This window comes from Salmo salar, chromosome ssa20 (genome assembly GCF_905237065.1).
Source record: "Salmo salar chromosome ssa20, Ssal_v3.1, whole genome shotgun sequence".
Taxonomy (NCBI): domain Eukaryota; kingdom Metazoa; phylum Chordata; class Actinopteri; order Salmoniformes; family Salmonidae; genus Salmo; species Salmo salar.
Genome location: NC_059461.1, coordinates 9,527,596 through 9,548,918, shown reverse-complemented (window position 1 = coordinate 9,548,918; position 21,323 = coordinate 9,527,596). Strand labels below are relative to the sequence as shown.

The 21,323-nt window shown below is 43.1% G+C and overlaps 1 protein-coding gene across 7 annotated transcripts in view; it reads left to right on the top strand.

The window, feature by feature from the left end:
- Window positions 1–21,323, top strand: part of LOC106580148 (cotranscriptional regulator FAM172A homolog) — a 199,266-nt gene that overhangs the window by 62,879 nt on the left and 115,064 nt on the right. For all 7 annotated transcript variants that reach the window (XM_014160887.2, XM_014160885.2, XM_014160886.2 and 4 more), the window contains exon 7: window positions 8,251–8,466. In XM_014160887.2, coding sequence (XP_014016362.1) covers window positions 8,251–8,466 — 216 coding nt within the window. The remainder of the gene's footprint in view (window positions 1–8,250; window positions 8,467–21,323) is intronic.

Below are 21,323 nucleotides of genomic sequence, written 5' to 3'. Positions count from 1 at the left end.
CCGATCATTCCATGATCTATATCTCCCCTCCATTAAAAATGGATGTGTATGCTGAGGGAAGACAATAGAATATATAAATCACAATGCTAACGGGGTAAGAATGGGGATTTGTATTTATTTCCAGCTAGCCCTACCTCAGTGTGTCTTTGTCTCCCTAGTATGGCCTCAGAGCTGTGTGGACCTCATGTACAATCTACTGTACAGACACTTACTGTAGGTGACTAATTCCATACCCAAGGATACAATACTATTACAGTGCAATACGAGGTAGGTTCTCCGTGTATCTGAGGGGTAATCATGTTTCTACATGATCTATTAAACTAATGTTCTGCTTTACGTTCCGTATGTTCCTCTGTTTAATCTCGAGTAACGTTGGGTCAGCGTTGATCATCTGATCAACACATGGTGAAAAACTACAGCAGACTGCTTCGTGTAACCACAGGAACACAGGAGTGTGTGCGTGCGTGTGTGTGTGTGTTCACTGTCACTTCACCGTGAACGCTTGACACGTTGCCCTCCTGTATTTATTTATTTTTTGACAAATGACTTCTGTAACATTTACTTGCACAATCGATAGCTCTGACAAATTCCACCTGACCGTTGATTAATGCTCCATCCAGCCCCCACCACCACCGCTCTGTGTGCCGTGCTGAGAGCAGATGAAGCAGTGTGTGTGCTAGGATATGCATCACCATAGGATGGGCTCTCCAAGTGTGTGTGTGTGTGTGTGTGTGTGTGTGTGTGTGTGTGTCTAAATCTCTGTCTGTGTGTGTAGTTTCGTCAGACAAGAGGAATTCAGCATCAGCCTAATCTCTTGACATGTGTTGTGGCGTTAACACAGCCACAGTCCTTGTATGTTGATATGGATGGGTCTTACCATAGTGTGGTTCAATGGAGGCAAATCCATGTTATTGGTTGTCTTCCTCAAGCTCAAATATGCCTCTGACTTGCTATAGTTTGCCTTTACCCACAATGCTATTTTCATCCCTTCAAATCACATTTTATTTGTCACATGCACTGAATACAACAGGTGAAGACCTTACCGTGAAATGCTTACTTACAAGCCCGTAACCAACAATGGAGTTTTAAGAAAAACAAAAGTTAAGAAATTATTATAAAGTTTAAAAAAAGAAGAAAAAGGAACAATAATACAATAACGAGGCTATATACAGGGGTACCAATACTGAGTAAATGTGCGAGGGTACAAGTTAGTCAAGGTAATTGAGGTAATATGTACAGTACCAGTCAAACGTTTGGACACACATACTCATTCAATGGTTTTTCTTTATTTTTACTGTTTTCTACTTTGTAGAATAATAGTGAAGACATCAAAACTATGAAATAACACACATTGAATCATGTAGTAACTAAAAAAGTGTTAAACACATCATTCTTCAGAGTAGCCACCCTTTGCCTTGATGACAGCTTTGCAAAGTCTTGGCATTCTCTCAACCAGCTCACCTGGAATGTTTTTCCAACAGTCTTGGAGTTCCCACATATGCTGAGCACTTGATGGCTGCTTTTCCTTCACTCTGTGGTCCAAACCATCTCAATTGGGTTGAGGTCGGGTGATTGTGGAGGCCAGGTCATCTGATTTAATTTCTGAGGCTGGTAACTCTAATGAACTTATCCTCTGCAGCAGAGGTAACTCTGGGTCTTCTTTTCCTGTGGCGGTCCTCATGAGAGCCAGTTTCATCATAGCGCTTGATGGTTTTTACTACTGCACTTGACAAAACTTGTAATTTTCCACGTTGACTGATCTTCATGTCTTAAAGTAATGATGGACTGTCGTTTCTCTTTGTTTATTTGAGCTGTTCTTGCCATAATATGGACTTGGTCTTTTACCAAATAGGGCTATCTTCTGTATACCAACCCTACGTTGTCACAACACAACTGATTGTCTCAAACGCATTAAGAAGGAAAGATATTCCACAAATGAACTTTTAACAAGGCTCAGCTGTTAATTGAAATGCATTCCAGGTGACTCCCTCATGAAGCTGGTTGAGAGAATGCCAGGAGTGTGCAAAGCTGTCATCGAGGCAAAGGGTGGCTACTTTGAAGAATCTCAAATATAAAATATATTTTGATTTGTTTAACACATTTTTGGTTACTACATGATTCCATATGTGTCATTTCATAGTTTTGATGTCTTCACTATTATTCTACAATGTAGAAAATAGTAAAAACTAAGAAAAACCCTGGAATGATTAGGTGTGTCCAAACTTTTGACTAGTACTGTACAGGTAGGGGTCATCCATTCTATTGGAAACGGAGTGTATCAGAAAGAGTGAATGAGAGTAAGGGAGCGTGGAGAGGGCCTCGGGAGATTTGGGCTATCTTCTCTGGTGTCAACCAGCTTCTACAGTAGCTCAGAAAATGAAAGCAAGCTAAATGTAGCCGAGTTGCTGAGATGAAATCGTCCAGGAGACGTATAAATAATTGAGATGTGAGGGAGCCTTTGCTTTGCGTCAAGTGTGTTGCTCGTATCGCTGACGCGTGTGTGTGTTTGTGTGTGTGCGTCCGTGCGGAGGTGCTGAAAATAAACAGGTCCAGAAGAGAAGTAGAAAGAGAGAGGGGGGGGGAAGGAGAGATGTAAAGTCAGACATGAAAAGATTCTGAGGCACAGGGGGATATGAACCACTCCTATTCTCCTCACTTCCTCCCCAACAACGCTCCACTTTGAACTCCTGTATAAATATTCAGTTGAGCCTGTAAACAATATCTAAATGAGCACACATCCATGCCAAGGTTAAACTTCCTTGTTTTTCACTCTGAACAGAACTTGACTTGTTAGATAAGGTTACTGTGGATTAGGACATGGCCAAATTATGCTAATGTTGATCATTATTATAAAACCCAGTGAGGATCACAGAGACTAGTTCAGGTTGTTATTAAACTGTCTCTACAGTAATAAACAATGGTGTTATACGAAGACTCCCGCTGTCTATTAGACAATCAATTTGGTTTGTTTGTGGTTGTGGGTGCGTTTGTTGGTGTGAGTGAGTGAGTCTATTTACTTGGGACAGTAGAGTAGATACATCTCAGATAGCCACAGCAAAATATTACGGCATCGACAGGATTTTAACGTTTAGTCCTTAATAATGCTTGCACGGTGGTTAGGCTATTAGCTGGTCAAAAGGAGGCTACGTGAAAAGTGGAATAATGTTAATATAACGGTGTGGGTTTTCAGTGAATTTATGTAAATCACGGAGCTCGTCTGCAGGAAAATTCTCAGCATCAAAAGAGTGATGAAATGATAATCCTACATCTGTATATGTATAGAAGGGCCTGGTCTTGGGGTGTGTGAGAGAGAGGGGTTGGGGGTGTAGAAGGGCTGGTGGTGGGGTGTGTGAGAGAGGGGTTGTGGTTATGTGTATGTGTGAGAGAGGGGTGGTGGTGGGGGGGGGGTACAGTGTCTTAATCTGACAGTGCTTTGTGAGCTGTGTGGTTTCTGGGAGAGACGAGGAGAGGGGGATAATGGGCCCCTGGCTGCTGAAAAAGCCCACGTGGAGCCGGAGACAGGCAAGGTCACCCAGAGCAGGGGTGGCCCTGAGAGGGAGGGGGGCCTGCCTCAGCCCAGGAGGGGCCCATTTCATATAACTGTATTTCCATTCCTGCATGCTCCACCACCAGGGCCTCCCATGCTTCTCTATGGGCTCAGAGAAAATATGTCTCCCTCCCATGCTTTCTACCTGTATCTCAGGTATTAGTGTAAGGCTTTATTAAGGTTTCATCCCAATAGAACACATTGTGGAAGCAGCATTATCTGCCTAATTTGCCGTTCATGAATTGAGACCGAGTGTCTAGATGTGGCTTTGATTCCCCTACGTTCGTTTTCCAGGCTGGCCTTTTTTTCTCTGTCTGCCTTGGTGCCTCCTATCCCCAGTGTAGCCTCCAGACATGTTTCCGCCTTGTCTCCCTCCCTCGCCTTTGGATTGGTTGGACAGTGGCGAGCGCACCTTTGCCCTCTGCCTGTCAAGTCGCGACAACCAATCACGGGAGGGCTATCACAGAAACAAGGAAGTATAGCCGATGTGGTCGGTACAGGGAGTGTCAGCTGCCCTGATACTAACACAAGAACAACCCCCCAATAGGGATTAGACAGAGCGTTGCCAGCCGTAGCTGATAATGTAGCGAGCACATAGACTCAGCCGGTTTCATTCAGATACAGATCCCTTCTCACATAAGTGTACAATGCTGTAGTATACACATTTGTATGCACGTTGATACACCCATCTTCCTAAAGCTCACATACTACAATATATTTTCCTTAAAGCACACACACACACACAATCATCCCCTTTCCTACCCACATGCCCCCTTGACCACTATCAGCCCTGCTTTGTACCTGTCAAGTGCCTGTCCTTTTTGCTGTGCCCAAAGGCCGTGCTTGCTACGAGAGCTCACACATCAAAGACTACACACACACACACACACTCACACAGATGAAACGTGCCTGGTTTCGGCCGCCTCTCTCCACTCACACACGTGAGACACGTTTCATTTCATTACAGCCCAACTGTGAACATGGAGATAGCGTCTTCTTAAAGGGACGCCTTAGCCTATTTTTATTTATTTTTTATTTTTTTTTTTTGGCCTCCTTTAAACCATGCCACTGAGAAGGCAGACAATGGTTTATTACCGTTCCACTGTCTCACGGCCAAATATGACCACAGTCTGACCGCGTAGCTTTGTCAATGCGTGTTGGGTCCAAATAAACAGCCGGAGCGTTAGAAATGACCCATCAATATTTCCCCATTGACGCGCAGCATTTGCGTTTTATCCTTTTTTTTTATCCTTTGTCGATACGTATCTGCACTTTCTTTGCGAACTGATTAGATCCATTGATGGTGTTGAATAGGATGTATAATAAGGTCTGTGCGTGTGAGATGTCAGGCTGATACTCAGCGCGGCGTTAGTGACACGCTGGGAGATGGAGGAGGGCAGAGACTGACGGCAGAGCAGGGCTTCCCGAGCGGCGGCCATTGTTGTGCTATCTGAGGGGAGTCGGCTGGTCTACGACAGGCCCGACAAAGGAGCGCTAAAGAGCGTCCGGAGAGGGGTGACGGGGGTGCGTCCCCCTCGGAGGGGCCTGGGTGACCCCTCTGACCGCTGCCCTCTGGGCCAGGGCTCTGTGTGGCGGTGGCACAGGGCACTCAGGGGCATGGGAAGGGTGTGTGTGAAGCTTATCCTGCAAAGCACTGCATAAAGAAACACTGACGCAACATCAGTGTCCACACCAAGCGAGAGCGTGAGATTTTTTTCAACGCTGACCGGCAATCGAGACAATCAGCGCTAACTAGGGTAGTAATTATATTCATGTATAATAGTACTTTGTTATAAATTATACATATCATTTGTTGTTAAATACAAGTTCATACATTTTTTCCCCTCATTACATAGCGATGGCACCACCTTTAATAAAAAAGACCTTGTACTTACTGTTGGCATTCATTTAAAGATATTCAAAACACCAGAATACATTGATGATTTAATAAATAAACTCTGCAGTTCAGCCTCTTAACTCTCTTTCCCCTTAGTGTAAAATGTCTTTGCTGTTGGACAGAACAGGACAGCAGTGTGAGAGCAAGGAAGAGACCCAGAGACCTTTCTCTGTCAATGTAAATGATGGTTTCCGACTTGGCGATGAACCCGTGGCCCTGCTGCAGAAGTCTGTGATGCTGGAGGATGCAGGGGGATGCTGGGGACACCGGTCCCTCTCACAGTAATGCTTCAGGGTGACTGGGCAGCACTAAAGGTTAGCCACAATCAGCCCAGGCAGGGCTAGGGCACACAGGGCTAGCATTAGCTCAGTAGGCCTAATGTTGTTCATCCATTAACGCTTTGCCCTATGTGCTGCGTGGATCTTAGGCACATGGATGGATGGGTTGAACACTTCGTGTTTCTGTGAAGTGACTCTCCCTTTATCCGTCTCTCTCGTCCCCAATCCATTTCTTTCTTTCTTTCTTTGTCTTTTATCTCCCGCTCTCTCTCCTCTTTCTGTCTCTCTCCATCCACCCTTTGTCTAGTCCCCTCTCGCTCTCTTTCTCTCTCTCTCGCTCTCTCTCTCGTTCCTCGTCTCTGATTGAGAAGAAGACAGTGTTGCCAGTCATTTTTCCAGCCTGCCACCAGTGGGCAGTGGCACAAAGCTGGAGCGGACCTCCTCGCCTCCTCTCTCCCATCTTCCTCTCCTCTTCCTCTCCGGTCATAAGGTCCGTGTGAACTGCTCCATGGTGGCTGTGCCAACAAAGACAGCCCCGGGCCTGTGCTGAACTGAGCTAAGCCTCTTTAATAGAACCTGACCTATTACTTTACCCCTCTCTCCCACTGCAGATAGCTAGTATGCCCAAAAGAGGAAGATGAGAAAGAAAGACGTCTCCCTTCCTTCCAGCTTCGCTCCCAGCCCAGGTGGTGCTGCGGCGCGGGGCCGTATGTGCAGCACCTTACACAACAGGAAGAAAACGAACTTAAGTCAGAGCCAACAGCCGAGGAACTCCTCTAGCTAAGGAATCCTATAAGCTCCCTAATGAAAGGCTTCTTCTGAATAACATTGACGCTTTATATCAATGTGTGTTATGATGTGTGGAACAATGGGTTTTATAGGGCTGTCGGTTACTCGTTTTAATTTGATATTGTTTGACTTGTTTTAATGGACAGCTGTCAGTGATGTAACTTTGATGGTGATCCTACATCCTACAGTAATACTGGAAAAACAAAATGTATTTAATCACGTTTGTTTCATTTAGCAACTTCCCTTTCGGTCTTAATATTGTGATTCAATTCATTCTTACTTCATTTTCTATTTTACAGCTTCCTTATTAGTCTCTGCTGATTTAAAAACGGAGTTATTTATTTAATTGAATATATTTAAACTCAAAATATTTGTCTAGCAATTAAGGTGTCGGTGTCAGAGATTTTGCGAAATAGTTATGACCTAAAACGCAAAAATAGATCCTAATAAAATATGCCCTTAATTAATACTTATATAAAATCATTATATAATTGTTTTTGAAAGTACTCTCACTGCTGCTCCAATTTGTTCAGATTTGTCTTATTTGAGACTGTCTGAAAGTTTGATTCTAATAATCCTAAAGGGAGTGGTGGGGGCTTTGGCTAAAGCCGTCGGTCGGAGAGAGTGTGAAAATAAGAATAATTTTATAGTCTGGGGACGTGTGAAAGTGTCATTTTGCTGTTGTCAACACACACCAGGTGCTAATGTGTGGGGCAGGTTTGACATCGACGGGCGTAAGAGGGACACACACATTGTGTTAACACTTATTAAAACGGAGGAGACGTGCTGCAGTGTGTAGACAGTGTGTGTGATGGCGTCTCTGGGAGGAATCAGAGCGAAATTTCCTCACTTACTCCTACACTTGTCTTCAAAAAACCTTTTTTGTCAGTTCAGATCTGCCAATTTTTTGTGTGTTTAGTGCGTGTGTTCGGTGCGTCTGTGTGTTTGTGTGTGTGTACAGAGGGAGAGTGTGTGTGTGAAGTGCTGCCAAAATGGAAAAGGAATCCCTCCGTTTCCTGCTTTAGTTTGAGAGTGCTTGGGATAATAAACACACTTAATTAAAAATGTCTTCAGAGTTGAAGAAGTCACTAAGGCCTTGTGAAAACGTCCCCTGACCATAATAGTTTCTGCCTGTTTCAATTTCGAGCAACTTACAGGACATTTTTTGACTTCCTTATCTTAGTTTTACAGCATAATGCCATTTAAGAATTTGTTTCTTCATTTGTATTTTGTTTCTGTTAATAGTTGTATGCCCCTTGTTATCCTCATAAAACTTGAACTGCAGTTACACACACTCACACACACACACACACACACACACACACACACACACACTGATCACACACATGTATACGACAGCCCCTAACTCTTGAGTTGAGTGATGGAGGGATCAATTAGTTTTGATAGTAAGTGACACCTGGCCTTTGGACCCAATGTTATTCGCTGGCTGAGACCCCTGTCATTGAGTTCTAACTCTGCATCCAATAGTTCTGCTGTTCTGACTCCTACCATACCTAGTCTGTCTGTCTGTTTCTCTTGCCATGGCAAGACTGACTGTCTCTCCCCTAACACCCTGGCACAGATGCCTCTCACTATTGGCCATACACTAACTCACTTTGATTATTGTATGGGCATCAACTGCATTCACCTAAACACACACGCACACACAGCCAGAGACACAGAAGTGAGTCGGAGGCGGATGCGTGGACTCTCTAACATTTGTGTGTGTTGTCTTCCAGGAAGGCTACAGTGTGATGGTGCTCAACCCCAATGAGAACCACCTGGAGGTGGAGAGGCCAGCCAAGCCCACAGCCCTGCCCTCCCCCGAGGCCTCGGACGAACCCGCCGAGAAGAGAGAGCGCAAGGACGACCGGGAGAGCAAGAAGAGGAGGGACTTCTACGAGAAGTACCGCAACCCGCAGAAGGAGAGCGAGACAGAGCAGATCCCCATACGGGTGAGCGAGGGAGGGGCGGTGGTGGAGGGGGATAAGAAAGTGATAGACAGCGACCTAAAAGAAAGGATGGGGGAGGTGGATGGGGAGAGTTTGGGATTGAGGGAGGTGGAGAAAGGAGAGGGTTACAGAGGGAGGAAGGAAAGGAGGGAGGGAGGGTGAAGAGGGCGAGAAAGGGAAAGAGAGGCTCTCTTGTGTGGTCAGGCTGTGTGGAGTGTTAACCACATGGCGCGCTCTCTCTCGCTCTTTCAATTTTCTCTTTCTTTCTTTCTTTCTCTCTCTCGCTCGCTCGTCAGAGCAGCTCTGTCCCCTCAAACTGTTGACCGCTGGGATTATTGTCTTCCAAACACACACCATATATACACCACCTCATCACACACACACACTTGCACATCACACACACACTAGCACATCACGCACACACTAGCACATCACACATCGTCCACCTTCCCATAGACTCTCGTTCCTCGTCTCTGATTGATAATGGAATATTTCAGTGATCAAAACAAATACATCCACTGTTATAGGAAATGGAATCAAAGGTGCCTCAATTCAGCCCTTCCATCACACCTAACATAACCGGGCTAAGGTGACGTCATCTTCAAAGGCTTTGACCCGTTGTCCATCCACACAGACCTTGTTTCTCTTTATGCGGTAGAGCGTTTGTAGGGTGGTCTGTAGAAGGCCAGTTGTTGGTTTTAACGTGATGAGAACGTAAGGGGACGCTATCCTCTTTGTCTCGTCTCACGTTGATGGCTGTACCAGTGTGCGTGTACATGTGCATACGGGTCCATACGTTTTTTGTATTTGTGCTGTGCGTTCGTGCAACGTGCATGTTTGCGTGTGAGAGATGTCACTCGGTTGCCTCTGACAGGCCCTGTGGTCTCACTGGGACTGACAGGCTGTGTGTGGGCTGTCAACAGTGCCTCTTTTCTCTTTGCCTGGCTCGCCTGATAGTACCTCTACCACACTCTAATATGGGCTCATTAGCAGTAGCGCATTAGCTTCCCCTGTTATATCGCAAAAGCGTCTGCTAAATGCCATATATATGATTATATTATCGCCTTAGAGATGGCTTCAAGCCCCCATCATCACTGTCTAGCTCACTCTTACATTAGACATGTTTTTTATGAATCGTCTTTTTTCTTTGGAGTAAACTTAAAGAAGTCATCTTTGTGTTCGTTGAAATACAACTAAAACAATTTTTGTTGGAGTGTATTTAATTGGATGTGGCACATTATTGCACAGGTTGCTTACACATTTGCACGTTGTTAGATGCGTATGCCCTAGGGTTCAAGATTTTCCCGGTATTTTACAAATGTTCCATCCTAACAATAAATCACTTTTCTCCCGGGTAACCCGGTATTTCCCACCAAAACTCGAAAGTGTCATTCAAAAGCATTATAAACCATATACAGTACCAGTCAAAAGTTTGGACACACCTACTCATTCCAGGGTTTTTCTTTATTTTTACTATTTTCTACATTGTAGAATAATAGTGAAGACATCAAAACTATGAAGTAACACATATGGAATCATGTAGTAACCAAAAAAGTGTTAAACAAATCAAAATATATTTTATATTTGAGATTCTTCAAAGTAGCCACACTGTGTCTTGATGACAGCGTTTCACACTCTTGGCATTCTCTCAACCAGCTTCATGAGGTAGTCACCTGGAATGCATTTCAATTAACAGGTGTGCGTTGTTAAAAGTTAATTTGTGGAATTGCTTTCTATCTTAATGCGTTTGAGCCATTCAGTTGTGTTGTGACAACGTATGGGGTGGTATACAGAAGATATACAAAATAGGGTTAACACCAAGTCCATATTATGGCAAGAACAGCTCAAATAAGCAAAGAGAAATGGCAGTCCATCATTATTTTAAGACATGAAGGTCAATCAATCTGGAAATGCAGTCGCAAAAACGATCAAGCGCTATGATGAAACTGGCTCTCATGAGGACCGACACAGGAAAGGAAGACCCAGCGTTACCTCTGCTGCAGAGGATATGTTCATTAGAGTTAACTGCACATCTGATTGCAGCCCAAATAAATGCTTCACAGAGTTCAAGCAACAGACACATCTCAACATCAACTGTTCAGAGGAGACTGCATGAATGAGGCCTTCATGGTCAAATTTCTGCATAGAAAATGTAACTCTACTAAAGGACACCAATAAGAAGAAGAGACTTGCTTGGGCCAAGGAGCATAAGCAATGGACATTAGAGCGGTGGAAATCTGTCCTTTGGACTGATGAGTCCAAATTGGATTTTTGTTTCCAACCGCCTTGTCTTTGTGAGACGCAGAGTAGGTGAACGGATGATCTCTGCATGTGTGGTGCCCACCGTGAAGCATGGAGGAGGAGGTGTGATGGAGGTGTGAATTATTATAGAGCTTTAATCTAAAATTCAAGACTGGTGCTAGCAGGGCCTGATGAGCCATAGATTAAATACATTTTATGAGCCCTAAATAAAACACATTTAATGATCCCATGCCAAAAAAAAAGCCTAAATGATTGTGCCGTTATACAATACATATATTATATAGGCTACTGCACATTACACATGACAGAAAAACCTAAAAGCCCATAGATGTAGCTAGCTATATGCTCTCTTGGGTAAATAAATGAAACTAGCTCCAGTAGGCTAATCTTTTTGAGTGTGAACTATATTACTGTTTTGTATCGTATGATACTGTATTATATGGACTGGAATTACGCACATCGTTCAAACCGTGATGAAGCAGGGAGAGAACATGGGATTCTGATGCAGCACATGCGCCCTTCAAAGTTACAAGTATAGACTAGGAAATTTGATGACATTTTTTAAATATACAGTAAATGGGCTTTTTTGTATAATTAGTAGGCTGATGCATATATAGCTTTGATAATATTTAGTGGCCTACCTCCTCGTTCTCTCTCTATTGTTGGTTCATTCCTTCCTCGCTTTCAACAGGCAAATGAAATACGTTTTGTTATCCTTATCTTCATCATTCTTATGACATCCTTGAATAATATAGTACTAGAATTAGATGCAGATGTCTTTCACTTCTCTTCACGAAGATTGAATGGTTATGGGTCTGAATAAATAACTGCTATAGCCTACCGCCATCGTGCGTTCGCTCTTCTTTCAAACTACCCATGAGTTCTATTGGCTACTACATTTAACATTCAGCAAACAACAGCTTGCATCCCTCTTCAAATATTCTGTTGGTATAAGAAATGCTTAAATGATGTCCAGCAAGCTATTCTAGTCTTACCTTTTCCTGCATGGGACTCCAAGAGCTAAGGAGAGGCCAGCGCAGCACATGTTCAAGAGAGAGGCAAGTTAGCCGCTTCTTATGCATAACCCATCATGAATTAGCTAAATAATAGACTAATACTGCATTGAATGTATTACCTGGAAGAGGTAGGCTAGGACATCTATATATAGGGCTGTATATCAATCTAGAACAGGATGATCTATTTTGTATGCAGTTTGAATTGAATTGATGGGAAGAGACCAAGGCTCACGCATGCACTGATTCAACGCCACAGTAGTAGAGTGATACACGGTTTTAGAATTCTGCGGGTGCAAAGTAAAAACTAAGGTGACCCCCGAAAGCCAGATGGAGAGGGGTAAATTAGACGCGCGTTTGGTCTTTATTTTACTGTAGAATAGACTATGCTGCAGCAAATGTCGGCCTACCTGTCGCAAGAAAAAAAAGTTCCCATGATGGGATGATAGGTCTGCATGCATTGTGAACTCAATTCAAAATCAATCAAATTTTATTAGTCACATGCGTTGAATACAACCTTACAGTGAAATGCTTACTTACAAGACCCTAACCAACAATGCAGTTAAAAAAAAATACGGATACGAATAAGAAATAATTGTAACAAGTAATTAAAGAGCAGAGGTAAAATAACAATAGCGAGACTATATACAGGAGGGTACTGGTACAGAGTCAATGTGCAGGGGCACCGGTTAGTTGAGGTAATATGTACATGTAGGTAGAGTTATTAAAGTGACTATGCAAGTAACAGGCACGTCTCAATGATGATAACAACAGAGAGTAGCAGTGGTGTAAAAGGGGGTCGGGGGCAATGCAAATAGTCTGGGTAGCCATTTGATTAGGTGTTCAGGACTCTTATGTCTTGGGGGTAGAAGCTGTTTAGAAGCCTCTTGGACCTAGATTTGGCGCTCCGGTACCGCTTCCTGTGCGGTAGCAGAGAGAACAGTCTATGACTAGAGTGGCTGGAGTCTTTGACAATTTTTAGGGCCTTCCTCTGACACCGCCTGGTATAGAGGTCCTGGATGGCAGGAAGCTTGGCCCCAGTGATGTACCGGGCCGTTCGCACTATCCTCTGTAGTGCCTTGCGGTCGGAGGCTGAGGATTTGCCATATCAGGCAGTGATGCAACCAGTCAGGATGCTCTCGATGGTGCAGCTGTAGACCCTTTTGAGGATCTGAGGACCCATGCCAAATCTTTTGAGTCTCCTGAGGGGGAATATGTTTTGTTGTGCCCTCTTCTTGGTGTGCTTGGACCATGTTAGTTTGTTGGTGATGTGGACACCAAGGAACTTGAAGCTCTCAACCTACTCCACTGCAGCCCCATCGATGAGAATGGGGACATGCTCGGTCCTCTTTTTCCTGTAGTCCACAATCATCTCCTTTGTCTTGATCACGTTGAGGGAGAGGTTGTTGTCCTGGCACCACATGGCCAGGACCACAACTCCGCTCCATACCGAGATGGTGTGTTCCCACCCAGAGCGTTGATGATTCATCATGCCATAGAGAAGCCAGATTTAGACTTCACATATAATTTAACAGTTCCATTTCACGCCATGCTGTTCATTTAAATAATTTATTATAATTTACCGGTTTCTCACAGTTATTTATCCCGGAAAAGGGAGTGGTTTTCAGCAGTAAATCTCGGTATTCGGGTTCCCGCCATTCAACCCTAGTATGCACAAACGCATGCACAGATACAAGCGCGCGCACACACACACACACACGCACGCACGCAACACATACATTATAGCACAAGGATCAAGGTTCTTAAGTGTCATCTCTGATATTGACCTCTGGGTGTTTTTTTGTGTGTGAGGGAGGGTGTGTGTTTGTATTTATTAGGGATGCAAGGCAGCAGCTACTCTTCCTGGGTCCAAACACATTAAGGCACTTACATCACACAAAAAAAAAGAAAAAAAAAAGTACATCAAGTAACATTATTTCACCGGTACACATCTACCATACAAAGGTTATAATACCACCATAGAACAACATTACATTGTACGTGGGTGTAAAGTGTGTGTGCTAGCATGTGTGTGTTTGTATGCGTGTGTGTCTCTTCACAGTCCGATTTGTTCCATAAGGTGTAATTTGATCTGTTTTTTAAAATCAGATTTTACTGCTTGCATGAGTTACTTGATGTGGAATAGAGTTCCATGTAGTCATGGCTCTGTGTAGTACTGTGCGTTTCTCGGAGTCTGTTCTGGACTTGAGGACTATGAAGAGACCCCTTGTGGCATGTCTTGAGACCCCTTGTGGCATGGATGTCTGAGCTGTGTGCTAGTCATTTGAACAGACAGCTCAGTGTGTTCAACATGTCAATACCTCTCACAAAGACTAGTAGTGATGCAGTCAATCTCTCCTCTAGAGCCAGGAGAGATTGACATGCATGTAATCGATGTTAGCTCTCCACGTACATTTAAGGGCCAGTCCTGCTGCTCTGTTCTGGGCCAACTGTTTTTGTCTATGTCCCTCTTTGTGACACTTGACCATATGACTGGGCAGTAGTCCAGGTGCGACAAAACTAGAGCCTGTAGGACTTGTTTTGTTGATAGCAATGTCAAGAAAGCAGAGCAGAACTTTATAATGGACATATCTCTACCCATCTTAGCTACCGTTGCATCAATATGTTTTGACCATGACAGTCCTCAACTTGCTCAATATCCACATTATTCATTACAAAATGTAGTTGAGGTTTAGGCTTTAGTAAATGGTTTGTCCCAAATACAATGCTTTTAGTTTTTTAAATATGTAGTGCTAGCTTATTACTTGCCCCCCATTCTAAAACTGACTGCAGCTCTTTGTTAAGTGTTGCAGTGATTTCACTTGCTGTGGTAGCTGACGTGTATAGTGTTGAGTCATCAGCATACATAGACACACAGGCTTTACTCAGTGCCAGTGGTAAGTCATTAGTAAAGATTGAAAAAAGAAAGGGGCCTTGACAACTGCCCTGGGGAATGCCCGACTCTACCTGGATTATGTTGGAGAGGCTTCCATTAAAGAACGTCTATGTTATTTTAGACAAGTAACTCTCAATCCACGATATAGCAGGGGATGTAAAGACATAACACACACATCTTTTTTGCAGTAGATTATGATCAATAATGTCAAAAGCTGTACTGAAGTCTATCAAAACAGCTTCTTATTATCAGTTTCTTTCAGCCAAACATCAGTAATTTGTGTAAGTGCAGTACATGTTGAGTGCCCTTCCCTATAAGCATGCTGAAAGTCAGTTGTTAATTTGTTAACTCTGAAATAGCATTGTATCTGGTCAAACACAATTGTTTCCAAAAGTTTACTAAAGGTTGGTAGCAGGCTGTTTGTGCGACTGTGTGTGTGTGTTACAGAGAGAGAGAGAGGTCAGACGTAGTGAGGAGCAGAAAGTTAGAGCTGTGTGAGCATATCATCAGAGAGGAGATGAAGGGGAAGAGCCCATATTAATATCTTAATAAATATTTCAACTGGAATATCTCCAAATTCACATAATGAGGAGACTCTCTCTCTTTCTCTCTCTCTCTCTCTCTCGCTCTCTCTAGCTCTCTCTGAAACCTTTTGCACTTTGTGATGCTAGCAGCGTGAGATCGTTAGTGCAGTCCCACCCAAGGTTTTTCCAGTTCTGCAGGAGGCCATATAATGTTTTTCACACTTTGGCGTTAGCCTATAGTTGGGTCGTTCCACCAATTCAGTGCCTTTTGAGATTTGTAACTTGGTGCAAAAAAAAACTTTTGATTTCACCTAATTTTAACATTCTGGCATAAAGAGCAGAGCACATGTTCATTGTAATAAAAAAGAAGTTTTCCCATCTCAAGAGGTTTTAAATAAAATCACTATAGTAAGAGCCTATAAAGTGCCAAATAAAGTAACAGGGTTGACGATTTCATCTTAAATCAGCCATAAATCCCCCTTTGACAGGGGAAATGGAAGCATGTTGTGTGCAACTGGGAGGGGCAATTGAATGCAAGCCGGTCTATCTTTGGGCAACAGGGTTGACTTGTTATGAGTACGACCAGCTCGCCTGCTTTTACACTAGGATATGACAATTAGATGTTCAATGTAAAAAAATAAATGTATATATAGTTTCACCATATTAAAACGACTTCAGTTCACATAAGTAAAAAAACAACAAAATGTTTTACCTTAAAATGAATCACTAATTACATAAACAATAGTCTTCAGAAATGACTTTGTCAAAGCAACAAAATAACTAGGGCTTTACAATGATAGTGAAAACCTCAAAACATTTCGGGGTTAAGTGTGTTAAAATCCTCCTCGAAGAATGGGGGGGGGGCTTCCTGGGGCATATATATATATTAGGGGAAACACTGTGGGTGGCGGCCAACGCGCCGAGACAAGGGCACACTGACAGCAGTGACTGGCTGTTTGCGTGTGTGTGTGTGCCCGCGTGTATGTGCATATGTACGTGTATGTTGTGTGTCTGCAAATTCTATATCTATGATTTTAAAACTCAAAATGAAGTACATCATCCTTATGCAATATACAGGTAACCACCAAATTAAAGGAAGCAGGTGCTTATACAGGTGTGGTTCCTGAGTTAATTCAGCAATTAACATCCCATCATGCTTAGGGTCATGTATAAAAATGCCTAGTTGCCCATTATTTTGGCTACTGTGGCTAGAAGAAGAGGTCTGTGACTTTTAAAGAGGGATCTAAAAGGGGGTTTAAAGGGTGTGTGTGTGTGTGTGTGTGTGTGTGTGTGTGTGTGTGTGTGTGTTTCAGCTACCAGATCTCAACACAATTGAACACTTATAGGAGATTGTGGAGCGGTGCCTGAGACAGTGTTTTCCACTACCATTAACAAAACACCAAATGATGGAATTTCTCATGGAAGAATGCTGTCGCATCCCTCCAATGGAGTTCCAGACACTTATAGAATCTATGCCAAGGTGCATTGAAGCTGTTCTGGCTCGTGGCGGCCCATCGCCCTATAAAGACACTTTATGGTGTTTTGTTTATTTGGGCAGTTACCTGTATGTCATGGTCATTTCGTCACGACTTTAAACATGATTTACTAAAATAATCATGGATAATACAAGGTCCTTGTGTGATTGGTTGACGCTTTAATTATTCCAAGCACTACTCTCTGATGCGGTGTTCTCTTCTGATATACTTGGGGCTTGTTGCTGTTGCATTTGATAGATGAAGAGATGGAGGGATACCCCAGGATGAGTCTTCTTTGGGGCCATACGGCACAGTGACCGCTGCCCTTTGAACTGTGACCTCAGACTCAGCAGGATGTTAGTTTATTTGACCCCCCTCTCTCAATCAGCCCGCCCCTTCTCCCTAGGCCTTAGCTCTTCACTGCACCTCCTCAGTCACTCCCTTGCTTTGGAGTAAGCTTTCACACACACACTCTCTCTCTCTCTCTCTCTCTCACTCACTCACTCACTCACTCACTCACTCACTCACTCACTCACTCACTCACTCACTCACTCACTCACTCACTCACTCACTCACTCACTCACTCACTCACTCACTCACTCACAGGTGTAGAGTAGTATGCAGCAAAATGCAAGGGGGGAGATGGAAATTAGAATCTATAGGGTGATGGGGGTAATAGTAATTAATAAGATGGAGAGAAGTAAAGGCCCAGGACAGAGTGACCATGAACCCATCACATTTACATTACATTACATTTACATTTAAGTCATTTAGCAGACGCTCTTATCCAGAGCGACTTACAAAATGGTGCATTCACCTTATGATATCCAGTGGAACAACCACTTTACAATAGTGCATCTAAATCTTTTAAGGGGGGGGGGGGGGGTTAGAAGGATTACTTTATCCTATCCTAGGTATTCATATCATATCCATATCCAGGAGGAATGATGATTTGATTTGATAGCCGTACAGTAGACGGTGTTAAACTCTCTAATTGACCTTACTCGTTGTGTATTTATACCTCCTGTTATCATTTTTTTCTATAATATATTTTTTTTCTCTCTGCGTTGTTGGGAAGTAAGCATGTTTACCAAGCATATGACACATACAATTTGATTTGATTCATGCTCATTAAGATAACATCCCCTAAATAGCTATTTTTACACTAGAACCTCCGTAGGCCAGCGGCCACTGACGTTTGATTTTGTAAATAAATACAAAAACAGCCCCCCCCAAAAAAAAAAAATCTGTCCTGCTCCTTCCCTAACTCTTCCTACATGTTTTTTATTTGACATTTGTCCGAATTTTGAAATCACAAACAGAAAAGTATTTAGAGCCTTTCTAACTGCTTTTTTGATACCTATTCCTAACTTAACCCGCCAAGACAATGTGCTGTAGCATGTCGGTACCCAGCCAGGCACTAATGCGTCTCTCTATCCTCACTGAATGAATGATGAATGGGGGATAATTGTGCACCTTACTTCACAATGGAATTTAAATGAGGCCTAACGGAATGATAAGGAGGGTGAAGAGGTTGATTTTAATTTAGAAAGACAATAGTCTAATGATGAGTTTGTGTTATGCCTATTTGTTAGTGTTAATCATTTGACCACGCACCTTGCGGGTTCGTACCGTTCTCTTTTAGGTTTTACTTTGTAAAAGAAGCTGTTACAGAACTGTATTATTTACTCTAACTAGAATTACTAATCCCATTTATTGTAAGTAAAAAGGAAAACATGCTATATGTTGCAGTAGGCCTTTAGAATAATGCAAAACATATCCTTGACTCTATCCTACTTGATGAGCGGGAAACAAACGGTGCACAGCTCGATACTACACTTTCAAATTCTTTCATTGAACCTTTAACTAGGCAAGTCAGTTAAGAACACGTTCTTATTTACAGTGACGACCTACCCCAGTCAAACCCGGACGCGCTGGGCCTTAACTGTACCGAAACTAATTTCACACATAGTAAGAGTTAGCCTATAGACAAGGTTAAATGATCAATCAGATGAGCATATTCTTTAGCTTCTCACTACCCTTATCAAATAACTCTCATAATTCAAGAGGTGCCAAATTTTTCCTGAAATATCCTCGCTGTGTCTGCGTTCAGCACATGGTGATTGAATTTTATTGATCTGAATGATGAAGGTGAAAAGCATAATTGAATTTAGAACAGTAGTGGAATGACGATGAAGACTTGTGGACGGTCTAATTATTTTTATTATGAAAGCCTGGAAATTGTATATAATCTCCCCTCTGAGAGTCAAATCAGACACTGACTACTACATACAACGTTCACAATGGCAAGCCAAACCAATCGAATGGACGCACTGGCAGCATTGAAAATGCTGCAGAATTTAGACGAGTCGGGTGGACGATCGGATATTGAGCTGGAGATCGACGATGCCGATGAAGAGTCTTCATCTGATTATGATGTTAACTTTGAGCCTCCGATGCCTGAGCCTCGCCCGAAGAAAAGCCAGAACAGAACCAACTGAGACGGTGATCCCCACTGCCACGGTGAAACAGGAGTCCGGGAGGGATGGCACGGTTTGGGTAGAAAAGAGAGATGAGAGCGCAACAGGAAGGTGGCCTTCCACAATGTAAGAGCAGGCCCTACACCTCATGCGTACGGACAAATTGCTAGTGCACTCAACGGTTTCTTTCGTTGATGAGACATGCAGATGTTGCAGCGTATCAGAGATGTGGAAACAGAAAAGGAAACTTTACGTTTTGGTTAGCTGCCGATGTCGAAAATCAAGTACTTGCTCAAGCGGGAGCTTGCCCCCCTCTGCTCAAAACAACATACGAGTGGAGCTGTACTCCACGTCAGTGATGAAGAGTGGTAAAAGCGACACTCACGGTGTACAGATGTAAAAGAAATAAGAGGGTTTGCATCCTGAGCACCATGCATCCTAATGTCCCAGTGACCAGAAGAAGAAACCGGAGACGGTGACAGACTACAATCGCACAAAGGGATATATCTCTGCCATATACGGATATCCTTTCCATCTTTCACCAAATATTATTTCCTTTTATTATATTACATGAATATTATTATTATCAGTATTATTATTGTATATCATTTGAACTTTTTCTATTCTATTCTATTTTATGCAGTAGGTTGGTGTGGACGCACTCAACCAGATGGCAAGACTGTACTCTGTGAAAGGTGGTACTTGCCGCAAGGCCTGTTGATGTGTTCTACAACACGCTCGACACGGCTGCTATCAACGCGCACGTGTTGTACAAGCAATGCCTTGACAAGACAGTCAGCAGGAGAGATTTCATCATGGATCATGTATGTGAGCTTCGTGAGAACCGCCCAACAATAAGCTACAGCCGCTAAGCAGGCCACCAAGGCAGCAAGTCCTGCTCTCCCTCTTCCCCATAGCACCACAGCTCCCACTCGGGGGGGGGAGAAGAAGACACAATGTCAAGTTGGCAGGTGCACACGAAACAAGGCCCATGAAAGTGCAACCGATTTGTTTGTGGGGGCTTGCTCACAAAGTCCCGAAGCTGTGTGCTGACTGTGGACCCGAAGCGTAAAGAGAAGACCAGATTGATTCATGCTAAAGGCATGGCTATAAGGGTACAACATAGTGTCCGATACAATGACTGTTTTTATATCTTGTCATGAATATATTTCCACAAATATTTCTTTATACAATTCATCTTTTTTACAGTTGTTCATGCATTGGTGCTTTTGTTTAGGAATGCAGCAGATAATTTCAGCTTGCGCACCTGGCTGGTTATTATTGTTGTTATTATTATTAGCTTTTTCATTTCTACTTTGTCAACAGAAGCTGTAACTGGTCTTTGTTAAGTACTAGAACTCTATTACTAATCAAATCTACAAATCAAATGGATTACACTGTAATGTTTTTATTGTAAGCGATACGATGATAGACTATAGGCCTACATTATTTTCTAGGACTTTGTGGAAATATACAAAACATATCCTTGACTCAACATTAAAAAAAAAATAACTATTGTTCATTTTTGTACATTTCTACAAATGTCTTCATGCAGCGAGTCCTTTTACTATAGTTTCTGCACTATTTATCAAGTGTTGGTGCTTCTGTTCGTGCACCCTTCGTGTTGATGTGCATCTGATGCTAAAGGACACACCCGGCAACGTTCTCTAGCGGGTAGTGTTAAGGAGATCCCCAGGAACTAAACTTTATTTCTCTCTCTCTCTCTCTCTCTCTCTCTCTCTCTCTCTCTGTCTCTGTCTCTGTCTCTCTCTCTCTCTCTCTCTCTCTCTCTCTCTCTGTCTCTCTCTGTCTCTCTCTGTCTCTCTCTCTCTCTCTCTCTCTCTCTCTCTGTCTCTCTGTCTCTCTGTCTCTCTGTCTCTCTGTCTCTCTGTCTCTCTGTCTCTCTGTCTCTCTCTCTCTCTCTCTCTCTCTCTCTCTGTCTCTCTGTCTCTCTGTCTCTCTGTCTCTCTGTCTCTGTCTCTGTCTCTCTCTGTCTCTCTCTGTCTCTCTCTGTCTCTCTCTGTCTCTCTCTGTTCTCTCTCTCTCTCTCTCTCTCTCTCTCTCTCTCTCTCTCTGTCTCTCTGTCTCTCTGTCTCTCTGTCTCTCTGTCTCTCTGTCTCTCTCTCTCTCTCTCTCTCTCTCTCTCTCTCTCTCTCTCGGTGTGTGTGCGTAGGGCTGTGATGATTTGGTGTTTTTCTTCTTCACCCTTC